The sequence below is a fragment of the Balaenoptera acutorostrata genome, chromosome 3, assembly GCF_949987535.1.
Source record: "Balaenoptera acutorostrata chromosome 3, mBalAcu1.1, whole genome shotgun sequence".
In the NCBI taxonomy this organism is placed as follows: domain Eukaryota; kingdom Metazoa; phylum Chordata; class Mammalia; order Artiodactyla; family Balaenopteridae; genus Balaenoptera; species Balaenoptera acutorostrata.
In genome coordinates, this window is record NC_080066.1 from 21,253,798 (window position 1) to 21,280,644 (window position 26,847).

Sequence of the window (26,847 nt, forward strand, 5' to 3'; positions counted from 1 at the left end):
GTAGCATACGTGTGTACGTGTATATATATGTTTTTATGTATTTCACTTGCACAGATGAAATACATATTTTAAAAGCTTATTTAAATGAAAAAACAATTAAAAAAAAACCCAGTTCACCTATTTTTCCCACCCCTCATCCCCTGCCTCTGGAAACCACCTATCTATTCTCTGTATCTATGAGCTTTTTTTTTTTTTTTTTAATTTTTAGATTTCACATATAAGGGAGATCATACAGTATTTGTCTTTGTCTGACTTATTTCACTTAGCATAATATCTTCAGGGTCCATCATGTTGCCCAAAGGCAAGATTTCATTTTTTTAATGGCTGAATAATATTTCATTATATGGTATGTGTGTGTGTGTGTGTGTGTGTGTATACACACACACACACACACACACACACACACATACATATTTATATATGAAACAACTTCTTTATCCATTCATCCACCCAACCCTTAAGTTGCTTCCATATCTTGGCTACTGTAACTAATGCTGCAGTGAACATGGGGGTGCAGGTATCTTTTTCGAGTTAATGTTTTTGCTTCTTTCAGATAAATACCTAGAAGTAGAATTGATGTATCATATGGTAGTTCTATTTTTAATTTTTTGAGGAACCTCCACACTATTTTTCATAGTGGCTGCATCAATTCACATTCCCACCAACAGTGGACAAAGGTTTCCTTTTTTCCACATCCTCACCAACACTTGTTATTTCTTGTTTTTTTGGTAAGAGCCATTCTAACAGGTGAGGTGATAGCTCACTGTGGTTTTGATTTGTAATTCCCTGAAGAACAGTGATGCTGAGTATCTTTTCATGTGCCTGTTGGCCATCTGTACCTCTTCTTAGGAAAATTGTCTATTCAGATCTTCTGGCCATTTTTTAATCAGATTTTTTTTTTTTGCTACTGAGTTTATGAGTTCTCTGTATATTCTGGATATTAATCCCTTGGATATATGATTTGCAAATATTTTCTCCCATTCAGTAGGTTGCCTTTTTGTTTTGTTGATAGTTTCCTTTGCTGTGCAGAAGCTTTTCAGTGTGATGTAGGCTCACTCATTTATTTTTGCTTTTCTTGCCTTTGCTTTTGGTGTCAGTATCCAAGAAATCATCATCAAGAGCTATGTCAAGGAGCTTGCTACCTATGTTTTCTTCTAGGAGTTTTACAGTTTCAGGCCTTATGTTAAAATCTTTAATCCATTTCGTTAATTTCTGTGTATGGTGTAAGATGGTGGTCTAGTTTCAGTTTTGGCATGTGGCTGTCCAGTTTTCCCAACACCATTTATTGAAGAGATTGTCCTTTCCCCATTGTATATTCTTGGCTCCTCTGTTGTAAATTAATTGACCATATATGTGTGGGTTTATTTCTGGAGTCTCTATTCTGTTCCACTGATCTATGTGTCTGTTTTTATGCCAATCCCATACTCTTTTGATTACTACAGCTTTGTAATATACTTTGAAATAAGGGGCATGTTGCCTCCAGCTTTGTTCTTTCTCAAGATTGCTTTGCCTATTTGGGGTCTTTTGTGGTTCCATACAAATTTTAAGACTGTTTGTTCTGTTTCTGTGAAAATTATTATTGGAATTTTGATAGGGATTGCACTGAATCTGTAGATTGCCTTGGGTAGTATGGACATTTTTAATTCTTCCAATCCATGAGCACAGAATACCTTTCTATTTATTTGTGTCTTCTTCCATTTCTTTCATTAATGTCCTGTAGTTTTCTATATACAGGTCTTTCACCTCCTTGGTTAAATTTATTACTAGGTATTTTATTATTTTTGATGCAACTGTAAATGGGACTGTTTTCTTAATTTCTCTTTCTGATATTTCATTACTAGTGAAGAGAAACACCACAGATTACTGTGTATTCATTTTGAATCCTGCAACTTTACTGATTTTGCTCATTAGACCTAGCAGTTTTTTGATGGAGTCCAGGGTTTTCTCTATATAATACCATATCATTTGCAAATAGTAAGAGTTTTTATGAAAAGAATGAAGATAACTTAAGGGACTTACTGGATAACAAAAGGACTAACATTCACATTCTAGGTGATCCCAGAAGGAGAACAGAGAGACAAAGAGGAAGAATTATTATTTAAAGAAATAATGGCTAAAAGCTTCCCTAACCTGGGGATGGAAATAGACATCCAGATCCAGGAAGCCCGGAGAGCTGCAAATAAGATTAACTCAAAGAGAGCCACACAAAGGCACGTTATAATTAAAATGTCAAAAGTTAAAGGAGAGACTATTAAAAGCAGCAAAAGAAAAACAACTTGTTACGTACAAGGGAGCCCCCATAAGACTATCAGCAGACTTTTCAGCAGAAACATTGCAGGCCATAAGTGAGTGGCACAATATATTCAAAGTGATGAGAGGAAAAACAAAAACAAAAAAACTTCCAACCAAGACTACTCAACCCAGTAAAGTTAACATTCAGAATTGAAACAGAGATAAAGAATTTTCCAGACAAGCAGAAACCAACTGAATTCAACAATACATTAAAAAGGTCATACACCATGATCAAATGGGATTTATTCCAGGGATGCAAGGATGGTTCAATATCCACAAATCAGTCAATGTGATACACCGTATTAACAAAAATGAAGGGTAAAAATAGTATGATCACCTCAGTAGATGCAGAAAAAGTATTTGACAAAATTCAACATCCATTTATGATTTAAAAAACTCTCAATAAAGTGGGTACAGAGGGAATGCACCTCAATATAATAAAGGCCATACATGACAAGCCCACAGGTAACATCATACTAAACAGTGAAAAACGGAAAGCCTTTCCTCTAAGGTGAGGAACAAGACAAGGATGCTCACTCTTGCCACTTTCATGCAACATAGTAATGGAAGTCCTGGCAAGAGAAATGAGGCAAGAAAAAGAAATAGATGACATCCAGATTGGAAAAGAGGAAGTAAAATATTTTAAATTAGCCTCAGAACAAAAAAGATTGTCTAGATTTTCTCTATGAAAAAGGAAGGAAAGAAAACTTACAAGCCTGCCACGATTCAAAGAAAAAACAGCCTTATAGCTATATTAGGAAAGTATAGCTCCAATCTAAGTGCCATTTGACCACAAGGGAACTATATGCGCTAATCCAGAGAGATTAAATGCTAGTTCTTCTACAATCCCTTCAGGCCATTTAAAATAGACGTGCAAAATGGAATTAGGACTCTGAGGTTTGTTTCATGGGCCAAGTTATCCAAAATATTCTATACCTATGTTGAAGAGAAACAAATTGATAACAAGCAAAATTAGCTGTCAGTTATTCTACAAGAGGAGAATAATAGTTTTGAATCACTGACATTAATTGATCCTACATTTTGTGGTTTCTTCACAAACTGTTAGTGCAAAAAAGTACACTGGAATCTATAAAATGAATCAAAGTGTAGACCGCTTATTGGATAAGTCAGCATTTACAACAATAGGCATTGGTATTTGGCTTTATGCTAACTGACTGATTGGACAATGCCTGTTTATTTGAATACTGCTTTGGAAATTCTGGATGACACTGAGTAGGACAGTTGCCTTCTGAAGGTGCAGATTCCTTGGTGGAAGCAGTGTATGGGATTCATCTATGCCTTGAGTCACAGTACTATTCCAAATTGCTCCTTTGTGCATCTCTATTAACTAAGTTAACAGAGTACGTGCACAGAAAACTTTCAACCAATATTTGCTGACGTATATTTTTATAAAAGTGACCAAAGCAAAGAATAAAAGGGGATTTGAATATGACAATAACAAAGAAACCTAAGTGATCCTTTATCTTCCCATGGCAAATCACAACCATGGGGAAAAAGCCTAGAGTGGAAATAAATTACTATTTCTTCCTAATAGCCATTGATACGTGTGACATGCTTAAAGCACTGCCTGCATAATATGTGCCCAGTAGAGTTATCATTATCATTGTCATTATTATTTTACAAAGCAAAAGGATTTCCCTGAGGGAAAAAGGAAAAGGTCCCATTCAAAAGCTGAGAGAACATACTAGAGGGAACAGCCTTTCTTGGTCACATGGGAAGTATACAGATAATACTGCTCCCGGTTTTTCCAGATATACTAACAACCCAGTGAGGGAAAACAACCTATAGAACTCAGAATTATATGTCTGCTTTTGGCTTCTCAGGCTCCAAAGGCAGCCTTTTTTTTTTTTTTTTTTGGCTGTAATGACACTAGCTATTTACATTTCTGTTACAATCGTGTGGTACACTAGAGGGGAGAAGTCAAGCAGTGAAACCATTTAGTCCTGGCAAAAAAATAAAATAAATAAAATAAAATAGTGCAGGAAAATTAGATTACTCTGGGTGGAATTCTATGAGGGGAGTTGGAGTCTGTTATGGTGATTAAGTCATCATTTCTGACAGATTACTCTAATCGGCTGTCAAATAGCATTCCCCAACCCCATCTGTAACTTGGCGTCCTCGCTACTCAGCCTATGTTACCTTCTGTGTATAAAACACATACACAAACAAGAGGAGGTACAGCCTGGCATTTACTACACTCATTAGCTATAATTAGGTTCTGTGTTTTCATACTAAATAATAACACGAGCTTCCATTTTGCTTTATTTATTCTTAAAATGAGAAGAAAAATGAATAGGCTCAAAATAGGAGGCATGGAACGTGAATGAAAAATAGTTGTTATAACAAAAAGCAAGCGTAAGGCTTTTCGAAGCATTGCTATTTAAGAAGAATGTTAATCCTTTATTAGTTTAATTTTTCTTGGAACTATTATATTACTTAGAGAGGTGAATCCATGACACTTTTTAAACCTTTTTAAACCTCTAGTCAGATTTGGTGCCTAATTAGCTGTGATTTCAGTAGAAGGTATTATTACTGTGTTTAGTGGTATTATTGTAAACAGAAAGCAATTTCTTTGATAAGATTTTGGTTCTTCCCTCTGTCGCAGGATCTTTGAGCTCCCAAATAAATATGGTGACAAGCAAAGCAAAACTAGTTAAAACTGAACGACAGTATTTAGCCTTTCTGGAATTCTCTGTTTAGATCTACCTGTTTTAATGACAGAAGACTGGAGGGTCTAAAACTATTTTGAAAATGGAGGTAAGTGGAAAGACTTAATGTAAGAAGAGGCATGTAGGATTACGGTGCTGCTCAGGCAACACTATGACAATCACAAGCGCAGCAGAAGACCACACAAGGATTTTGGGTGACGCTTAGAGTATAACCACTCCTGATTAATAAGCCCAAATTTACAATATACAGATATCCTTTTCTAACCATGATTTCATTCTGATTGTGGAACTGTCTTCCAAAATCAACGATGGATGCTCCAAGAGTTATTCTTCCAGATGTTACCCAGATGCTACATTAGACACGCGCCCTAATTGAGTCAGGAAAAAACACACTGAAATAACAGTGCCTGACCTGGCCACGGAGGAGTGATTTAATGATCTGGTATTTCCCTTACATTTCCCATACGATGGTTCTTCAGGCCACAGACTTAGTATAATCTCGTATTTTAAGACAAATGAGTCTGGTTTAAACATAAACGGTCCTTTTGACATTAGCCTCGACCCATCAGGACCACCTTTGGGCTCAGCTCGCACACGGCCTTGGCCTAAACCAGAGCCCAGCCCGCTGGGCTCGTGGTGCCTCCCTCCCCAACCCTGGCTGTTTCCAGGTGGTCGCCGTTACCCAGTTCTCAACACCCTGTGAACTGGGGGGAAGCAAGGCCTGCAGACTGGACAGCGGATGGCACCGCCCCTCCCCCGCTGACCTGCACTCTGGGTGCAGATGCCCGTTTTGTTTAACCGGCCCTTCTGCCTGGGTCCACAGCGCCTGCAGACTCCTGGTAACCCAGTTCGGAATCTTAGCCAAACTGGGAGGCTGTTTCCTCCCCCGATCTCTCCACCCCCTTCCCAGGACTCAACTCAGTTCCTGACAATTCCTGACTGCTTCCTAGGATTATCTCTACTCAATTCCAGCCACACCCCTGCCTCGTCCCCATAGGAAATATCCTTTGGACAGTGAAAACTGCCCACATTGCACTTAAGATTTCGGTCATTCACTGGAAACATCGGTGCTGGGCTGAACTTGGTGCTAAAGAAGCATCATCTCAGGGATGGGAGCAGCTGCCGGGTCTGCGTTTCCAGGCCCCTCACGGAACCAATACCCTGGCTAAACTGGCTTACTTTTCTGCCTCTTGGAATTCTCACTTTAGATCTGTCTCCACCAAATTTCTTTTTCACTTCGGCTCACTCAGATTCCTGCAGTGGTCTCCATGCACTCTGGTCCTTGTCTCCCAGACCATCATACACACCGCTGCCTTACTTAATCCGTCGAAAACGCAGGTGTAATCATGTCTCTGTCCTGTTCAAAAACTTTCAATTATCTGCCAAATTAAATTCCAGCTCCTTGGCCTGTCTTTCAAGGAACTCCATGCTTTGCCCCCAAATTACCTTTTCAGGCTTACTTCTCATCATTGCTCTACATTTCCCTTCTCTTCCAGTCAAATTGGAGAACTCCCTCTTCCTGGTACTTCTGCCATAGGCTCACCCACAAAAAGGCATCATGACCCTTCCCGTGCATCTACACAGAGTATTTTCCTTGACAATACCACCGCTTTATATCTGTTACACAGAAACACCGATATGTCAAGATACTAGGTTGATCATGTGAAATTGCCATTTTTGTAGATTGACAATGGTTGAATGGTGACAATTTCATACAGTGCAACCTCCTATATTGCATAGCAAGGAACTGTATTATCTTCATTTCAGATGACTCATAAGAAGCCCTAAACATTCAGTTTATGTGGGCTATCTCCCTTGTCAGGCTTGGAGAGCTTTCCAGTAATTCATCTGCAATATTTACAAACTGTATGAGTTCAATTAAACATCGACTTGATGATGTAAAATAACACTACCCTCTAAACCAACCGTGGAGTTGATGGACAATTTGTGTGCAACCCAAGACACTTATCTACTCTTAGTAGCTTGTTAAGATCAGCGATGCTTTATCCAGTAATCTCCAGTTTCCTTTCAACTCTAAGGCAAACCAAAGCCACCACCACAATGCCCCTCTAACAAGCAAATCTTTAAAATCTCTGGTTCAAAATTAACTCGGAATATTTAAGCCAACCGTATTCTATCTTGAACCTTCTGACAGGGTAGAGGCGTTTCATCCAATCAACAGAAAAGCACCATTGAACTCTGTATTCTAATGCTGCTGCTGCAGCTTAGTTTCCGAGTCCTGAGTTGTGTGAGTTGCTTTACCAGCCACGTTTATTAATTAGTGTCTAACATTTCCATCTCCTGCAAGTTGCAACCTCTCATAAAAAATGCATGATTTGGTTGGCTTAGGAATGACAACTTCATTTACAACAGACAAATAAATACCATACCTCACTCAGCAGCCTCTTCCCATTTATTTATTTAACTACCTCCATGGCCTTTGGGATTTGTACTGACTAAGTGAAGGAAAGGAGATAACTAGTGTAATTTTCCTTTCTTAATGATGTTTAAGCAAAAATGATTAAATCTCTCTCTTTTTTTAAACAAATGAGAACTGGCTAAAATAAAATTCCCTACTAAAAATAGATGGCAAGTTTGAAAAAAATGCCTTAAGGGCTATTTCATATTACCCATGTTTAAAATGCAAATCCATTAAACATCTGAGCAAGACATTTGATATTGTTTTTAGCAGCTATATTTATTCATCTCATCTTCTGCCGTGGTACTAAACTTTGGTTGATATTTTGCCAAATGAAGATCTATCCTCCAGCGCTGCTAATTCTTTATGAGTTTGAGCTTAATATCACTGTCTCGTTTTGATTTCCACCCTCTATCCTAATGTGCGAGATCATTTACCAACTTTGGAAATTACTTGTTGGCAGAGCTTAGGGAAATTATGACAAGTTTGACTGTTCTATAAATACCTTATCCTGAAGCTCAGTCTTCTAGAGATCAAATTCAAGGCTTGGGCCTTTCAATATATGGCATGTGGCCAAAGTTTAAATGGCAAAGGTAAACTTAGAAAGGGGATCCATGAGACAAGAATATGGGGGAAATTTATCCTAAGGAAATAAAGTAAGAACACTTCACTGACACTCGATCTGAAATGGCAAATCTACTTTGATGGTTTCTTACTTCTCCGGATGTGCTGTACTGAATGAGGGTCTGGGAAACCCAGGCTGCTTTATGTTTGTTTTGTAGTGGAAAGAACACCTCGGAATCATAAGGTCTGGGTTTGAACCTTGGCTTTGCCAATGCTAAGTACCTACAGTCAAACCACTTGGTCTCTTTAAGCCCTAGGAAACTCATATTCGAAGCAAGGATCATATCAGAAAACTCACTGCCTGGTTGAGTCCATGTCTCACCCTGTGCTTCTAGTTTGTAGGGCAGGGGTCTATCTACGTGACCCAAAGGATTGCGACGGACAACCAAAGAGCTGAGACTACACACACCCCTCCTACTTGTACCCCACTGGTCTGTAAAGAACTCTTGAGATTGTTTGATATTGTGAGTGTCTATGAATAAAAGCTACCTCCTTGGGAATTCATTTACCCAACAAACACTTGTGGAGCTGGCGCCCATGGCACGAGGCATCACAGCGGCCTCTGAGAACATTCCTTCTCCAGGAATCTGGAGCTCTGTGTAGGAGAGACTGATACGCAAGCCATCAGGGGAACAGAATACAGCAGGTGGGAGGGTGAATTTCAGCACAGACCACAGTGGATCACAAGGCAGGAGTATTTACTTCTACCTTCTGGGAAGCCTGAGACTGTGTTCTTACAGTGGGAACACAGTGTGTAAGCAGAAGCCAAAGACAGAGGAAGGGACACGGTTCGGAGTTCCCATCTCACCCTCAAGACTCAGCAGTTATGTGTGCCCATTTTTTTTGTGCCAGAAGACACAACACAACGATGTACACACACTCCCAGAGCGGCTGAGGGAAACGTGTAGCCCCCAGCATCCTGAAGGTAATTCCACCCATCCGCTCGCCTTCAGGAAAGCACTTGGAAGACTAATGAGTGTAGTTCTTAGAGGGGTAACTTCAAAAATTCCCCTAAGCTCTTCTGTGCTTTTATTACCTGTGATGACAACGGATAAGGCCCAGTTGATGAAGAGGGCAAAATTCCAGAGCTGCTTCTCAGGTGGAACACAGATTTCCTCACTAATTAGAAATGGGGTCCAGGAAAGGGGAGGGACAAGAAGAAGAGAACTTGAAAATGATTTCAGCTACTTGTCTTGGTTGGACCGCCCATCCACGTAGGTGACACACGAGGAGGGCCTGGCTTGTGGAGGGGAGAGGATTTCAGTTTTGGAATTTCCTGTGGGTCATTTGGATGGAACTTTCCAATTACAGACGTCGAGTGTCCAGGTTTGGGGCTAGGCAGAAAAGTCTTAGGTCAAGGTCAAGATTTGGGATCCAGCAGCCTACAGGAGGTAGAGGAAAGCCATGAGAACGTGTGACAGTGGGAGAAAACGACCCTGGGGTGCAGTGATGTCTAAGGTGTAGTCCTTTGCTTGCCATCGTTAAGAAGAACATATGTTTTCGTAAGTGTGTTGTTAATAATTTCTCTTCATTGTGTGATGAGGAACTGGGAAGGCACGCGGCTTGAGATGCCTTTCCATTCTCGTCTACACTCAGCTCTGCTCTGATCCAGCTTCTTCAATGTTCCAAGCTTTAGGCCAGATGCAGCCTCTCCTTTCCCCCAATTTTTTTATTGTGGTAAAATACACAGAACATAAATTTGCCATATTGACTATTTTTAAGTCTACAGTTAAGTAATATTAAATACATTCATAATGTTGTGCCATCATCCGTCTCCAGAACTCTTTCATCTCGTAAAATAGCTTCTCCTTCATAAATCATTATTGGGCCTAGCCAGCTGGTGTGTGTTTTTTTCTTTCATTATTTAGAATTTTGTTAAAGTCGCAGCTAACATTCCTCGTTCCCAATAAAGCTTTTAAAAGTTACCTAGCTGCAAATACTGAATATCTGCATTTCCATAAAACTCAAAGAGCCTATCATGTTTAGAGGAGAGAGTCAAGATAAAATGCCGACGAATACGCCCCCAGAATCCAAACTATAACATCTGTCCCACCAAATGCTGCCAGAGAGACTGAAGGTCACCGTTCATACGAGACCTTGGGATGCTATTCTGGGAGCTGGGCGCCGGCACAGTCGCCTTTGCAAGACCTGCGTCCTCCTGGAGCCCTGACTTGTATGCAGAGTGTTCTTTGTTTTCCTTTTCCCGTCCGTGACTGTGAGTGGCTTTCACCTGTGATGCAAATGATGACGAATACAAGGGTGTGTCCTTAAAATCAATACAGAGAACTTCTCCTTGACCTACCTCATCGGGGCACCTCTCAGGAGGTGTGACCAGATTGTCTCCAGGACTGAAAGCTTCTTAGCATTGTTTTCCTCTCCTTCCCAAAGGGTAAGAGAAGTTCATGGTTAGTCAACTGGGTTACTGGCTTCTTTCCAAGACCAAGGGCGAGGGGGCTCAACTCATGGGACTCAGGGCGCAGTGAGCACCGGTGAGAAAACAGTAAGGGTTAGGAACCTCCAAACTGCCTAATGAAGAAGCAGAAGCTGGGTTTTTTTTTGTTTTTTTGGTTTTTTTTTTTAGCTCAAATCTATTAATCCAGCTCTAATCAGACTGAAATATAAAGATGGGTAGAGGAAGGTGAGCATGAAACAGCATGTATCAACTGTATACAAACCGAGCTGATGGGAGTTCTTCAAGAGCTAGTCAGTTGCTGTGCTAAACACAAACAGCACAAGGTGTGTGTGGCAGGTCCAGAGGAAGCCTGGTGGTTTTCCTCTTGCGTCGCATGTTCTCCTTCTGGGTCGCCTTTTCTGTTCGGGTCTAATACACCGTCAGCAGGTGTTGCACGAAACTCTTCTTCCTCTGGGCACCTCCCATCCTGTCCCACCTGCTTCCCTTCCTGCCTGGCTCCTCTCTCCACTCTCGGCTGCTTCTTTGGCCAACCAGCCACAGTTCATGCTTTGATGCTGGTCTGACAAGAGACAGCTGTGACTTCGGGAAAGGCTGGCCGTGGTTTTCATTTTATGTGGCAACAAGTGACCCTGTGCGTACAGACTGCTACCTAGGATGTTTGAGGATTAGGAATAAGCCCAAATGTGAAAGACGTCTCCAGATTTATAAGAAGTATGGATGGAAAACAAGAACTCACTCAAGAGGAAATCTCACAATGACTCTGTAGGGCAGATGACCTTCCTTTTAAGCCTCCTAAACTGCAGAAACGTACAGGTACACCAAGGTACATAAAGCACCTCTTATTAGGAGACAGTCTACTCTACCCTAGCGTTCAGGTAGTGGTTACACTTTCTTTGTCTCTCAAGCTTATCAAGAGAAACAGCAGAGCAAGCACTCTGCTTTCCTGGGAAGGCATTTCAAGTCCACAAATGATGAAGCATCAGGGATTCTACGAGACTATGGTTCCTGCGAGGTGGGGCCGGGCTGCCGAGTATTACAGATTAACTCTTTGTGGCAGAAGTCGCTCTTCTTGCTTCAGAATAGAACTAGGCTTAAGGTAGCACCCACTCCACTCGTTCCCTTCCAGTCTGGGATGCATGAATTCTGTGTAAGTCTCATTCATGGGAGATTTTCCGGCAGGTCTTCGAGTGTTGATGGGATAGAAAAATACAGGTGCCCGGAAACATGGATGCTGGAGAAGAAAGGATCCCCTCCTCTGGCCAGTGACCTCTCTATCTCCTTCTTCACCTGTCCTGGACAGTCAGGTCGTCCTGGTGCACCCAGGACTCAGATGAGCGAACAGATCAATTCAGCGCAGACAAGAGGTGTGTACGCACACACATCCAGAGCATCGTAAAGGGAACTGCGACAGATTCCCAGGAGAGCAGCACGGGTGAGGCTTGTTTCTACCAGTGAGTAAGCATCAAACTTTACATGCTACGCATATGCATCATCCGGGGATCTAGTTTAGACGCGGTTCTGGGGCGGGGCTGGAGAGCATTTCTAACACGTTCCCAGATGATGGCCATGCCACTGGTTGATGGACCACACTTTGAGTAGCAAGGCTATGCTGTACTTGCGGGAGGATAAGCAGCAGGTAAGGTGCTCCCAGGCATCCGGACGGGCAGGGGAAGGAGGAAGCAGTTAATCGCCACCACCCGTCCCTGGGGGTTGAAGATGATTCATTCTCCCAGCTTCGGTTCTCAAATCTGCCCGTCGCTGGGAGAACTTTAAAAATACTGATGCTGGGCTCCCAGCTTCGAGAGATTCTTACTTAATTTGCCTGAGGTGTGGCCTGGGCATGTGTAGTTTCAAAAGCTCCCCGGGTGAGTTTGCCGTACAGCCAGGGTTACAAATCACTGCCCCAGCTGTAGATGCAAATGGACTTAAAGGTTAAGGACTTTCCTTTTTCTTCTTCCATTCTTTATAAATTCATCTCATTCATCTATCATTTTAGGTAAATGGCCAGGAAGAATATTATCATTATCTCTCTGGGTCTTTCTCAGAGAAGGGAAAGGAGAAAAGGAATCGCCATGTTCAGTCACCTCATATCACAGAGTGTAATCCACGGACAGACTGGTAATCTGGGCTCTGAATTTCTGACTCTTTAAAATGATGTTTTTGGCATCATCTTGGACAGAAGTTCTGGGGACATGAGGTGCTGAAAAGAACAACAGGGGCAGAGCTGGGAGACATAAGTTGTCCCACGTCCACCACCAAGTGGCTGTGTGACCTTCCACACGTCACCTAACCTCTCTGGGCTTCAGTTTCCTCGACCATAAAGTGAGGGGGTTGGACGGTGTTGTTTCTAAAAACATATGATCAGATCTGGTCTATTTTCCTCCACATGCCCTGTGTTCCTCTGCTGACCCAGAGAACAACATTCAAATAAACAGAAGTCTACTGAAATTCGCCATGGATTTCCTAGGTTTGTGACTCTTACTTTTATTTTCCTTACTAATGATAGTTTTTGTCAATGACCTCCAGGGGTTTTATGTGGCAACTCTGACTCAGGAGTGATTTAAGTAACTTGGTGATGGAGAGTCTCTGATAAATGACTCAACAGTGTGAGATTTTTTTAGGGGTTGTGATTATAGTTAATGCCTCCATGAGCAGAAGAAATGTAAGCTAGAACTCACCGAAATCTGGGCTAACACTCCTCTTCCTCTTTAAATGATAGCTTATAAGTATTAGTAAATCATAAACCAGGTATTAGCAATGGATGAAGATGACAAGGAGAAGCTCACCTGAAATTAGCTGCCAGCTGTCTTTCCCATCTAACCTGCATCTAGTTCAGTTGGAAGAGGGAAATTATTAGCCATAAGAGATACTCACTGATTTGTCAGAGAGATTTTCTCGAATAGCCATAGCTACTTAAAGTTTCTTGGGTTGAGAGTGATGGACTTCGAGTTGAAAAGGCAACCAGAGTGAGAAAACAAATTATAACTCACTGTCTAATTATTTACCTAGTATTTTATCATTAACATGAGCTCAGCCATATATAAAAGCCCTTGGCACTGTGCCCAAGACAGATGGAGTGGTCAATAAATGTTCACTATTACTATGATTTCTATTAACTGAACATTGATTATTTGGTTAAAATTATCTAAATTCTGAAAGCCAATGGAAAATATCAGGCACACAGACAAAGGGTTTACTCAACCCAAATCTGCTAGAGACCTACTCCTCCTGGGGTTCTAACAACTACTGGTCTGACTTTACACCTAAGATGCAGGATATAGGCAAGGACACCAATGAATTTTCTCTTTCCTAATCCACACAACTTGTTGACCGTTCATCAAATGTACCCTGGACCCCATACACCGCTTAATGCGAAACATCTGGCACAGTTTCCTGGCATGTATTTAAATATCAATATATGCTCTTCTGAAGAAATGACGATACAGTCTATGTAGGGGCAAGTGCGTAACACGTGGAATTGGACAGCCTGAAACAAACCCCATGGACCTTCCAGGGATGGAGGTGAGTTTCCAGGAAACCTGTTCTTTGCTCTTACATGGTCCTTCCTGTCCCTGATGGAGGACAGTAATGTAGAAATATCGGTGGCCTAGAGAGAACAGAACTCCTGGTCTCAGAACCCCACACGTCCAGGGTCACACGCTCCCATGACCAAGACAGCGGCAGAGGTGACAAAAGTCTAAGCCTGTACAATCATCCACTTAGCCACATTCTTACCAACACAGAAATCACAGCGTGATGGACTGGACAGAATTAACCACATAAACTGCCCTAATATCTTCAACGATCCTTCAGCCTTTGATCTGAACTTGCCTCTTGACAAAGGGGGAGCACAGAGCAGATGACTGGATGGGGACAGAGGGAGAAGGACATCTGAGCCCCCGGGACCCATGGCAAAGCATCCGCTGACCTAGTCTCCCTGCCCTCAACTTGCCGTGGCCAAGAGGACAGCAGTGACTGTTCGGTGAGGCTGCTCAGGGAGGATGTACAACCCCATCCGTGGCGTTTGCTGCATATTGAAGTGCCCTTGTGTGTGGGGGGGGAGTCTGGTCCCTCGTTTTCAGAAGCAGAGGATTCAGATGCCTGGATGGTTTTGCAGACTTCACCCCCCCACCCCCAGACCCTGGTTCCTCATGCATAAAGTAAGAGGGTAAGTCTGATTGTTCTATAAAGTCCCCCAGGTCTCCTTGGGGCCGTGGGGTGGGGGGAGGGAGGCTGGGCTGGAACCCCTCCGAGTTGCTTCCCATGGCCACAGCCTGCTGCCTCATGCTTTGGGCGGCACGTAATAGGGTTTATGCTTAATCTTCGGAGATGAGCCCAGGCCCCCACCTGCCCTCCCCCCTTGCACGTGGAGCCCGGAGATGGGGGAGGGCGGGGAGGCCAGCTGGATGGAGACAGGACATTAGAATGCAGATTACGGATTGGGACCAAGAGCCTGGGGATGCAGATAAAGAAGAGAACCCTAATAACCTGAATGTTAATGAGCTGATGTTGGTAAAGCTACACTCCTCTGGAGAAAAGTGTTGCATTTATAATCACTTTGCAAAGCGGTTCCTCTTACCATAACGACTGCCTCTGATCTGCGGCTCCCTCTTAGAGGGCCTGGTGCCCGTCACCTGGTACCCGGGTTACCAGCAAAGCCTGCCTCGCCTGCCCACTGTTTCAGGGGACCTTGGGGCCCCAACTCGTGGCAAGAGGACCGACTTGCAGATGGGGCGCCCGACCGGCTGCTGGGGAGGGAAAGCCCGGGCCCAGGCACTCCGGCCCTTAGGTGAGATCGCCGCGCGGCACGGCTAGCAGGCGTGCTGGGGTTCAGATCTCTTTCCAGGACGGTTGCACGGGGAGCCACGGTGGTCATCCGGAGCTTATCAGTGAAGCCATGGACGGGAACACACTTCCTGCTGGAGGTCCCCTGAAACAGGGGGGCCCAACGGGGCTTAGGACCTGTAAGCCTCTGCCCTGACCAGTGGGGTGCAAAGTCTACAGGTGCCAGAGATGTTGGTCTGAATCTGACTGTCAACTCCCGGTTACCAGCTGTACAACCCTGGACAAGTCACTCCCTTTCTCTGAGTTTCAGCTTCCTCACCAGCAAAGGGGCTGGATGACACATGCCTCGTGGAGTGGCGGTGACAATGCAAAGTATACATCCCGAGAGCCTCCGTCAGGGGCCTGATACCTGGGCCGCCGACAAAGAGTCGTCACTTTGTACTGATTTTCACTGTTATGCTGTGTTGGCCCCTTGAGTCACGCACCCTGCTCCCTCCGAGGCGGGGAGCATCAGGCCAGAATCCCCTGTCAGGAGGCCAAGCTTTTGGAGAGGCTGACCGACTGTGACCTCTAATTCTCGTTCCGTCACCGCTGTGCCAGGGGAGGGCAGAGAAGTTAATTTAATCTTCTGGAGCCTCCGCGTCCTCCGTATAACAAGGTGAATGCTATCGATACATCACCCAAAATGCTTTTAGGAGGGAAAACAAATAAACATCAGAAAGCCGTCTACAAACACAGGCAACTCACTTATCCACCGGGACTGGCGACAGTGACCAAACAGATAAAGGAAATCCACCAGTAATCCCGGAGCCTCGTCAGGCTGAACACCCTTGTCAAACCAAGGCCGGAAGCAAGGAATCAGACCGACCTGATGGCATTCATTGCCTTCCCTTTCCTTTCTCTGTTCCCTGGAGGAAGAATCATGATTGCTAAGCCCCCTGCTGGTTCTCAACCAGAGGGCAGAGGGAAGCAGATGTGCCGAGAATCTCAAAGTGGAGCGTCACATCTTGGATGGTCCAGATGCGTCTGTACCAAGTCCTCTACAGTCACTAAGCCACACCTGAAGCGAGTCAAGTCAGAGACATCTATCTACCTCCTGCCTATCTATTTACTTACCTATCCATCTAGATAGGTTTTCTTCAATTCAGTAGGCCACAAATGTAGTCAATGCATAGAAGGCCAAGAACACTTTCTCAAGATTGGAAAGGACTCTAAGAACCATCCCAGTCCAACCACTTCCTTTCTTTGAATGAAGAAAGGACGGACTCTTGAGTGTTCTGAAGTGCTGGTGGAGGAAGGGGTGGCAGTGCGCATCTGCGTTTTGAGTACTGATGGGAGGTATCGACGGTCGGGAACAATAAAGAGGACCAAAGAGAGCAGTGGCCACGGTGCCCCTTGCTGCAGCCTCCCGCAGGTGCTGCTGACTGTTTATCCTTTCGTCTCGGTGACTTGTGGGCAGTGAGAGCAGGAATGATATGGTCCTGAAATACTGCTTTATTATCAGAACAACTTTAATAGCTTATGTCATAATCCTAAGGATGCTTCCTGAGCACCCGTGTACTGTGACGGTCCAGGGCTACAACAAGCAGAGGACGCATGAAGCTTCTGTCCCTGCCCGCCTCCCTCCCAGTGGCCGGTCTGCTTCCCTTGCGCCCAACCAGACCGGATCCGGCCCCGCAGTGGAGCTCCAAGGCTCCCTCGTATGCCGGCCCCCCTGGCTCCAGCTCAGCCACTCTCTATTGCTCGGTGGCTGCGGAAGGACCTTGGGGCTCCTGGCCGAACTCTCTCCACACCTCCCCACATCATACACTTTTTGGTGGCCCAGAGTTGGAGGCTCTGAACTGGCCAGCCCACTTCCACTGGACAGTCTCCTGAGCTGGGCTCAGCTGCCACCTGAAAGAGTCAAGCTCTGTCCGCACGCTAGTCATATCTTGGGAGATGCATTCTCACGGAGACTGCCTACTCCAAAGACAGAATTTGGACTCTTTTCCAACTTTATTTTTTAAAAATTCCCCCTTTCATCTGACTGTCATAATCCTTTCCTCTGCGATTCCATCCAGACCTTTAGCCAAATTCATGGATTTTCCCCACATTCTTCTCTTGAATGAAATCTTATCAACCTGGTGGGAAATGAGATCTGTGTAAGTGAACCAAATATTCCCAGCTGAATCCTGACACATCACAGAGGGATGATAAACTCCGAACTCTAACTATGACTTCATTCTGCCGTTGTGCCATCCATCCCCTCGTGCCTTCGCTTGTTACTGTGAGAGACCAACATTCCTTAAGCCGTGACACAGGTGACAACGCACATCTGGCCAGGCGCCCGTGCTGGGTCACACGCACGCTGGCTCTGATAAGCCCTCAGAACCGTCCTATTAATTAGGTTGGTATTTGAGACTATGCTGCTTGCAGAACAAAACTGGAAGCCCTTCCACTGAGTTCTGTTACCAGAAAGGGGTGCAGCTGCTCCTGCTTTAACCCTAGTTGCCCGCCTCAGCCATTTTCAACTTGCCACCACTAAGGACCCCCTCATGAGTTTTCTCCCTTAGGCTTCCTTGTCTTGAGAGGGCCATATTTTAAAAGTAACTGGTTTTTCATTTTAGGTCATCAAAGCCATACATCAGTAAGTGCCAATCAAAGTTACTGAACTGCCTGCCAGTCCAAAGCAGAGGTGCCCACTATTCGGGTGGCATTGTAAAACTTTACGGTGGGTGAAATGGACAGTTTCCAACTGCCTTTTTTAAAAAAATTTTTTATTGGAGTAAAGTTGATTTACAATGTTGTGTTAGTTTCTGCGGTACAGCAAAGTGAATCAGTTATACATATACATATATCCACTCTTTGTAAAATTCTTTTCCCATATAGGTCATTACAGAGTACTGATTAGAGTTTCCTGTGCTCTACAGTAGGTCCTTATTAGTGATCTATTTTATATATACCAACGGCCTTTTATGAAGTACTAAAATATACTTTTCCAGATCCCCTGGGATTGGCCAGCAGACTGGGAAGCACCAGGCCACGGATTTCTTCCTCCCTCCAACTTCCTCGGGTCTAAACCAACGAGCTGACCAGCAATCCTGCCACACCTGGCTGAGACCCACTTGGGGCCGGTTCTACACCCTAAGCCCTTCTTCACACTGGCCTGGCTCCGCAGGTGGGTAGGGGCTTCTGCGCCCACCCCTCCCAGGAGCTCCTCCACGGCCGCACGGTGGCGCTCTCCACCACAGGCCTTTAAAAAGTCATCTTAACAGCACAGGTTTACGTTTGTTTAGCTTGTATTTCTGCAGGACTGAGTATTAGGGTAAAAGAACACAGGCACAGCAGGGAAATAGCTGCTTCGGGGCAGTCCTATAAGGCCAAATATTTCAGCCCTGGCCAAATTCTGCAAAGGTAAATCTGAAGAATGTACACCCAAATCAAGGTGTCCTGATTTCTTCCCCAGCAAATACATTTTATCTGTTGGGTTGCTACCCAGGAAGACTTCACGCCTACAGAAACTGTCAAGTGGAAACAATGTCTTACAAGCCCATTTCTTCAGGGGCTTGGAAAGTTTTACATACATTATCTCATTCAGCGCCTACTCTTCTCTTAAGAAGGTGGAAAGGCAGGGATTATCATCATTAAATGACAGTTGTCAAGTGCCCTCACACATGCGCTATGAATCAGCCATGATCCTGAATCGAAGCAAAAACCAACCAACCAACCAATCAACCAATGTGAAGAATTATACAGTTCATGAAGTCAAAGGTCAGAAAGGTGACTACATTGCAATGAAGAGTATGTGGGCAGGCCAAACACAAAATGAGATTTTCTGCTATGTCTTCCTGTATTTATTTGACTGAATTGATATCCACATGTGGACGTGTGTGAATGTTTATCTATCCTGTAGGTATACAGAGATATACGTAAATATATAGATCTCTATACGTGAAACAAACTCTCATTATATACACATGGAATCACAAATCTACATGCATCTTACATTTTGGAGCGTTTGGGCAAAATGATCATTTTTGGAATAAAACTTGACTCCTCTAGAAGCATTTTATTAAACTAACTCACTCATGCATTAAATAACCAAGAGTTATTTATTAAACATCAAACATACATAAGCACACTGGCTGGCTTTGTGTTTTGAAGATTTAGTTATAAATATCACGGTAGCTACTGTAGTCCCCAGTACGTAGGATGGTGCCTGGCAAACCATAAAAATGCAATAAATATTTGTCGAATGAAGGTATGAATATCTGTATGTCCTACACGGCACGTGAGTTTGAGGACTCAAATCTGTTCAGACCGATGTTTTGACTTTTTTTTTTTTCCTAACAATCTTTAAAAATTTTTTTATGATTATTTTTTTTAAATTTTCATTTAATTAAAAAAAATTGAAGTATAGCTGATTTACAATGTTAAGGGAGGGAAGGACTGGGAGTGTGGGATTAGCAGATGCCAACTGTTATGCATAGAATGGATAAACAACAAGGTCCTACTGTACAGCACAGGGAACTATATTCAATATCCTGTGATAAACCATAACGGAAAAGAATATAAAAAAACGAATGTCTATATGGGTATAACTGAGTCACTCTGTTGTACAGCAGAGATGGGCACAACACTGTAAATCAACTAACAATTTTAAATAAAAGGCGCCTGAGGAAAAACACTTCTTTTTGATTCAAGTGGGATGGTTCGGGGGAAATTTCCATGACATGAAGAGATGGGGTTTGAGAGATTTTTATGACAGAAATAATAATGATGATGAAAATGATAACATAATCACCATGGCTCTGAGAACAAAGGCATTAAATACATATTAATAATCAGAAGAGGTGGTTCAGAGTAAATGAGTACCTCAAAAAGCATTACAATGGGCAAACTGAATTTGGTTCCAGCTAGAGCCTTTGCTGTTCTGCTGAAAGAAATTAAGCCCTAGCATTCCTCTCTTAGAGGACACAGGGGAACTGTTCCATGGAGAGTCGTGTTAAAGGCTGCCGGGGAGGACTGCCGACCCACACAGGGCCAGCCAGGAAGGGGGTCATTCACGTCATGTGGGTGAACACATGTGGCCCAAGAGGCCATTTTATTTACAGCTTCTTCCTGCTGGATCAGGCCCATTTGTCTTTATCTCTCAAATCTATGTGTCATTCCCGTCTGCCACTGCTAACATGGAGTGCTCTAAACAAATGTGCTCTTAGGGCTGTAACTCCTTAATATAAACTGCATTTAATAAAACTGGTAGTGACTCTAAAAAGAAAGGAGGAAGGCAGACTTGGAGAAAATGGCTGGAAGAAATTTGCAGTTAATATTTTACAAGACATTTGGATTCTGATTCCTCTTTGCTGTTAAAATTTAAGAGCTTTTTCAAACCTGTATTCCTCTCTGTTACTACATCCTTAATTAAATTAATTTATACGGTGAATGCTCTAACGATACTGCTGGAGATTTTCAATCAAAAAGCCTTATTGCTAGAGACAATGTGTGTGAAGACCTTGAAAAAAAGAATGGCATAAGGCCTAGTGCTGTCACTGGCACAGGGCTATTTGGCCCTGACATCTGATTACTGAAGAGATCGTGGTAGCTTTCCTGTGGCTCCGCTGAGGTCGTTATTTTATTTTTTAATTAAGCTAAATTAGGTCAGTGAAAACAAAATGAATCTTGCAAGTTGCCTTCACAAGGGTTTTCTCTCTTGGAAACACAATGGCAGACGATGATATTTCTACTGAATAATTCTACCAGTGAGGTTGTGCCTGCTTGAAACCCTAAACAAAGGAAGCTATCTCTTAGCCTGATTGGCTACGTCGTCAAAGGACGGGCAATCAAGATTTGTCCAAGAACGCAAATGGCTCAGCTGTGGAAAAAGTCTAACAAGTTGGTACCAAGGCCAATGGTTCATCAAGCTCTGCTTTCTGTGCAGACATGGTCACAGACTCACTAGGGATCTCAAGGGCGTGTGTGTGATTGTACAGCTTTGTTGCCTGGCACACAGCAGGCACCCGATAATCATGAGTGATTTGTTAACCTAATGAAATGTCAGTAATAAATTAGGCACCGTGCCTAAGATTTGATCTGTTGCGTATGTGTCAAACCACTATTTCTAGAGCAGAGCATGATCAAACCAGGGGAAGGACCTCCCCACCCTCCGAAGTTCATTTCTTGCTCCCTGTGTTGAGCTCCTGAATTTTCTCCCTCAATTTCTAATAGTGTATTTCTAGGATTTATGTTGAGCATTTCAGAGGATGTAAGACCCAGCGTCTTTCTCAGTCACATGGTAAGAGACAGGCTTGAGAAATGTGTCCTTAATGACTTTGCACTGCTAAGTAAGGCCCAGATGCTTTGCCCTATACCTCACCACAGAAAGGGTCTCTATAATCCATACATGACATGGGAGGAAGGGTGCCTTTATATAAAAATCTGAGAGCAGACACATCCAACTGCATAAATGAACATCCCATCAGGTTTTCTTCCTCTCCCATACTAACCAAGTTCTTTGCTTCTCTCAAGAATGATAGTCTCTCAACATTCACCAAGTTTGGTTGTGCGATGAAAAGTTGCATATGACAAAACACATCAACTGCAGAAGAAAATTAAATAGGGAAAAAACCTCCAACCAAACACCCAGCACTATTTGATCTTGTTTTAAACAGAAAGTTGTGGACACTTTAGAAAAAAAGGCAGCAAGTGCATTTTTAATGGATTTTATCCACAGGAGAAATGATTACAAGCAGAAAAGCTTTAAAGTGTCAGCTGGTGATGCATTTTTCTTTATCCCTTTTATTTTTATTCAGAAAGAAATTGAAGGCATATGGCAAAGTGCATCATTAATTTCTTATTAATTTCATAATATGAAGGCAACCAGTTAAAATAGTAGTGTTACAACTTTAAATTACCGAACTCACTTGGTAGTTAATGAGAGATTTAGCACAGCAGGGATTCTGTTAAATTAAGTTGTTCCTTCACATCACAGTGGGAAAACAGGTGTATATTGGTTTAGAATTATGGAAATGTTGACTAATTCCAAGGCTTGTAATCAAACAGAAAGGCACCCTGTAATAATTTTTTTCCCCAAGAATATGCATTTATCTTTTATCTGGTCCCTTTTCTTCCTGCCCACCAAAGCTCCCAGCTGATAGGAAACCACTTTCATGTTCTTCCTGGAGCTGTTAAGGGTGACGCTGATCAGATAAAGCAATACATAAATGCAAGATGTGGAACTCTGTTCCCACGCACCTAATTTGAAATGGCAGATGTAGCAATACTGTGTGCACTGTGAAGGCTAGGAGCTTACAAATCAGACCTGACTTCTCAAAATTTTCATTTAACCCACCTCAAGTAATTGGGCATAGGAAATTGAACTGGATAAAAAGAAAGCCGAAAACAATCCACAAACCATCTTTTCCAACCCCAGATTTCTTGTCCTTAATAATGGGTTTCCAAAATCACCATCCCTGACTTCTGCATGCAGAATTTTTAAGGCGAAAAAGAGACATGGGCAACATTTTTTTTTTTTTTTTTTTTAATACAGAAGATACTATTTGTTTGCTGAGAAAAGGGTCAGAGTAAGATGTCCCAAATGGGAGCAAACTCATCAGTCATTTGTAGGTTTTTCAACATGGCCCCTTCATCAGATTACTTCTGGGTTTCTAGGGAGCATCTTCACATATGAAAATTGCATGTTAAGAGCTATGTCCCTCCTAGTGGAGGTGATGAACTCAAATTAACCAAGCTCTGCATTAATTTAAAATAGGATGTGATGTGGCCTCTATACACCCTAAATGCTAAATAACAATTTATCATCAAGTAATTTTTTTAAACATACCGAGAAGGGATTTTGTACACTAATTACTGTAAAGTATTTCTTTCTAAAAGAAGGAATACCAAGTGGGTTTTGGGTTGGATTAGGAGCCTGGGAAATAAAAAAAATATTTTTCTACCATTGCCAGTAAATATTTAACTTAGTTGCTTTGTTCAATAATGTAACCTAACGCTGCAACCTCCTAGAATTTACATTGGAAAAATTCCATTTATACAGAGAATGAAGCTGAAATGATACTTAAAAAATCATTAGGCAAAGCACTTAGACCCAGTAAAATCTCCCTTACTAAAAACCACCTTAGAAGTTTCAGGGAGAAGTAGTTAAGTTGAATTGGGAGGGAGAATTCTGGTATCACACTTCCTTTTCTGAACCACTGTCTCTCTGATTTGCTCACACAAAAAGGGAAAAACCAAAGTGGTGTGATTTGAGACCAAGGTTCATAACTTATTACTTTTTTGTTATTACGAAGCTAATGTTTTGAAAACCTTCTACTGACTGTCTTGCCACTAAAATATTATACAATTTTCAATTGCGCTAAGGTGAATTAAACAAATGCTATCTTTTCCGGGGGTGACAGGGTATCAAATGACTTGTGTACATAGGTTAGCATGACAGATGAATGATAAAAAGTTAGAATTATACCCTGAAAACATTAGGGACATCATGTTATCTTTCTTTTACTATTAACAAACCAGGTTTCAATAAAATCATTAGCATAGCACTGATTACCAGAGGTTCTTCACTATCACTTACACAAATCATTATGCCATTAAATTAACTCATCCCTGATATTTGAGTCAACAGGGAAGATATCCCAACAGCACGGAGAAATTTATACCAGCATACACTAGATAAAACTGTCACAGCCCCCCAGAAATCATGTATTCTGATGAAGTAGCTATAGCCCACATCAGTTCATTTCTAGTGAATGGTAACAAGCATCCAATATTACTGGGAAGGAAATGGAAAAAAATTGTAAGCTTTGTATTTTCTGTTCTCTATCGACATGAAGCCGCAAATTGGGCATTAAAACATTGACTTTGTTAACCACCATTGACTGTTTAGAAACCATTAGGAGGTTGAATATTATGGCTGTGCCGGGTACATTTTTGTCCTTTCAAAAGAAAAATCTAAGGACTAAATTTGAAAAGAGGCTCCTGGTGAGTAAAAGCTTTTCCTTTTCCATTTGCTCCTCTTGTGCGTGTGTGTGTGGAGTCCCCCCCCCCCCCAACCCTTTTTGAAACTGCAGCCCACCCAGTACTCTTTGCAGCCACTGCGACCCAGTGGGGTCACTCTGATTTTCTAACCAGGGGACACGCTCTCTGAGAGGTCTTTCTGTCAGCAGTAATGCCAGCGTTTCTTGAGGGGCTGGCCAGCTGCTCTGGCTGCTGCCGGGGGGACGGGTGGTGGGGTCAGCACACCCACCTCAAAAGCCCAAAGTCATTTTTGGCACTAAGAGCCCATCACTAGAACCTTCAGTTGAAAGGACCATTTTCAAGCAATAAAGTGATTTTGGTACAAAAGTAAACCGACTCACCCCAGGTAAAGTTTTAATATTGTGCAGTGCATTCTGGGCCTCAAGTGCAGCTTTTCTTGTATAAAATGTTACGAAACAACAACCTACAGAGAGAAATGAAAAGGTTTTAGAAATTTCTGTGAATGCTTTGCTTCGATATAATGGAGACTGGGGCGAACGAGTCATCTACTTAAAAGGATGCGCAATTTAAAAATAAAGTGCACGGGAACAGTAATAACAGCTCAAGCATTTACACAGCGCCTTTCATCCTAAATCATATTTATTAGCTTTTCCCCACTTTGGGGAGTCAATTCGTAACTGTGCACCAACTACCGGGAATCCAGCTCTTCAGGAACGAGGGCGGGAGGTGGTGGGCGACTTGTTAGTGGGACTTGTGGTGCACCCACGGCATCCAGCGAAGTGCTTAATCACAAGCACAATAGCAAAAACTTACATTAACTATAATTTTCTTAAAGGATATCTCCAGAACGTCACCCTTTTAAAACACTTTCTCAACTCCAAGGTTTAGACAGCTGGATAACAAGCTCCCTAGGAGCTGGGATTGTGCTTTATTCTTTTTAACTTCCACCACAGTACATAATGCAAAATTCCATACATGAAACACGCAATGTTTGTTCGCTGAAATGAAAGACTCTATTTTAACCAGTTGAGGAAGTAAGCTATGATGTGGTGGGCATATGCTGAAACATGTTTGCAGACTCTGTCCCGTATATTAAATATGGCTGTGGTATGTCAACTGGTAACCTCTTGATTCCTCGTTTCTCAGGAAATGGGATGGGAGTCCAGGCTGAAGACCCCTCCAAGAGAGACCAGCATATACCCTCTTCCCACCCAACTCCCTCCACCAAAGAAAATGGTCTTGAAAACTTTTTACATTCCTTCTGCATTCTAAAGGATGGCTGACCCCTTCTTCAACCTGTATCTAAATATACTGGTTAACATATGTGGTTAAACCAGAGGAAGATACCGGTTAATTATCTATTAATTAGCATATAGTTTCTTAGCACAATCAGGCTTAGAAAAAAGGGACAAAAACTTTGGAAATTAAAAAAAAAAAGATGCTGCCTCTGACCTGGGCTGCCTTGGATGAGTTGGGCTGAAAAAAAAAGCAGAGAGATGCAGTCACCCAGATTGTACATATTTCATCCTGATCCTTATCCTAATGCTTGGAGAGATGGAGAGAGCCTTGAGAGGCCCTCAAACGCCAAGTACAGCAAGTGGCATGAGAGAAATTCACAGCACTAAGGCATCAACGTTGGCTCTATTTAGGGGAATGATGTAAGTGAAGAAACGTAGCACAGCTGGAGAGCAGGAAGTTGGCACCACAAACCATCAAAGATTCAAAATCATACACTGGCATCTACTTTTCAAAACAAAACTCATTCAAAGGAAGAAAATAAAGTACAATACCATCCATAAAACATTCCAAAATGCATATGCTTCCTCCTTATTTGGCAAAAAAAAAACTTGGAACCTTGTTGTCAAATACTTGGTTTCACTGGAGTCTACTGAGATTAAATATGTAAGACCTCCACCTCCTGGACAAAGGAGAGTATGATCATAGCTCCTCGGCATTTAAAAAACTCCATGCCTCCAAGGATCAGAAACTCTTAAAGTATATCATTTGCATGATGGAGGGATACGAAAATTATGAAGTGTCCTTAAAGAATCACAGATAGACAGAGTGTTCCTTTTTATATGAGCTTCCCATTTCAGCTATTTGAGTTCTTTGACCAGAGTTCATTTGGCCATGCTGCCTGGTGGTAGATTTTTTTCCTGAACTAATCAAATTAATGTGTGATTTCCAGCTTCAATGGCATAACCTAAGTCCAGAAAAGCTACAGGAATTGCTTCAAATCAAGGAATGATGTTAAACAGCAGAGTCAAGTCCCAGCTTCCAGTATCCATTGTAATCACTTTAAGAGGAAGAAAAATTATATTCCCCTAGGCTTGATACAGAAGGAAGAACAGGGAAAGAAAACCATGATGCAAAAGAATATTTAAAAAGAGAATGTATAACTGAATCACTATGCTGTACAGCAGAAATTAATACAACATTGTGAATCAACTATACTTCAGTAAAATTTTAAAAAAAAGAAAAGAAAAGAAAAGAAAAACAGGGAAAGACATCATCTCTGTCTTCCAAAAGCTTCTAACAACCAGACTCTCAGTAAGTTCTCCTTTCTCTCTCCTGGGCTTATGGGGTTGGCTTCTGGGTAAGCAAGCAATGAGGACGCTCTGAACTTCAACTTCAAAATCGAAGCTACAAAA

General features: G+C 42.5%; 1 protein-coding gene across 9 annotated transcripts in view; it reads right to left on the bottom strand.

Annotated features, from left to right (window-relative positions):
• CELF2 (CUGBP Elav-like family member 2) overlaps window positions 1-26,847 on the bottom strand; it is a 313,311-nt gene that overhangs the window by 89,267 nt on the left and 197,197 nt on the right. For all 9 annotated transcript variants that reach the window (XM_028162880.2, XM_057543107.1, XM_057543108.1 and 6 more), the window contains exon 3: window positions 24,577-24,659. In XM_028162880.2, the coding sequence (XP_028018681.1) occupies window positions 24,577-24,659 (83 nt within the window). The remainder of the gene's footprint in view (window positions 1-24,576; window positions 24,660-26,847) is intronic.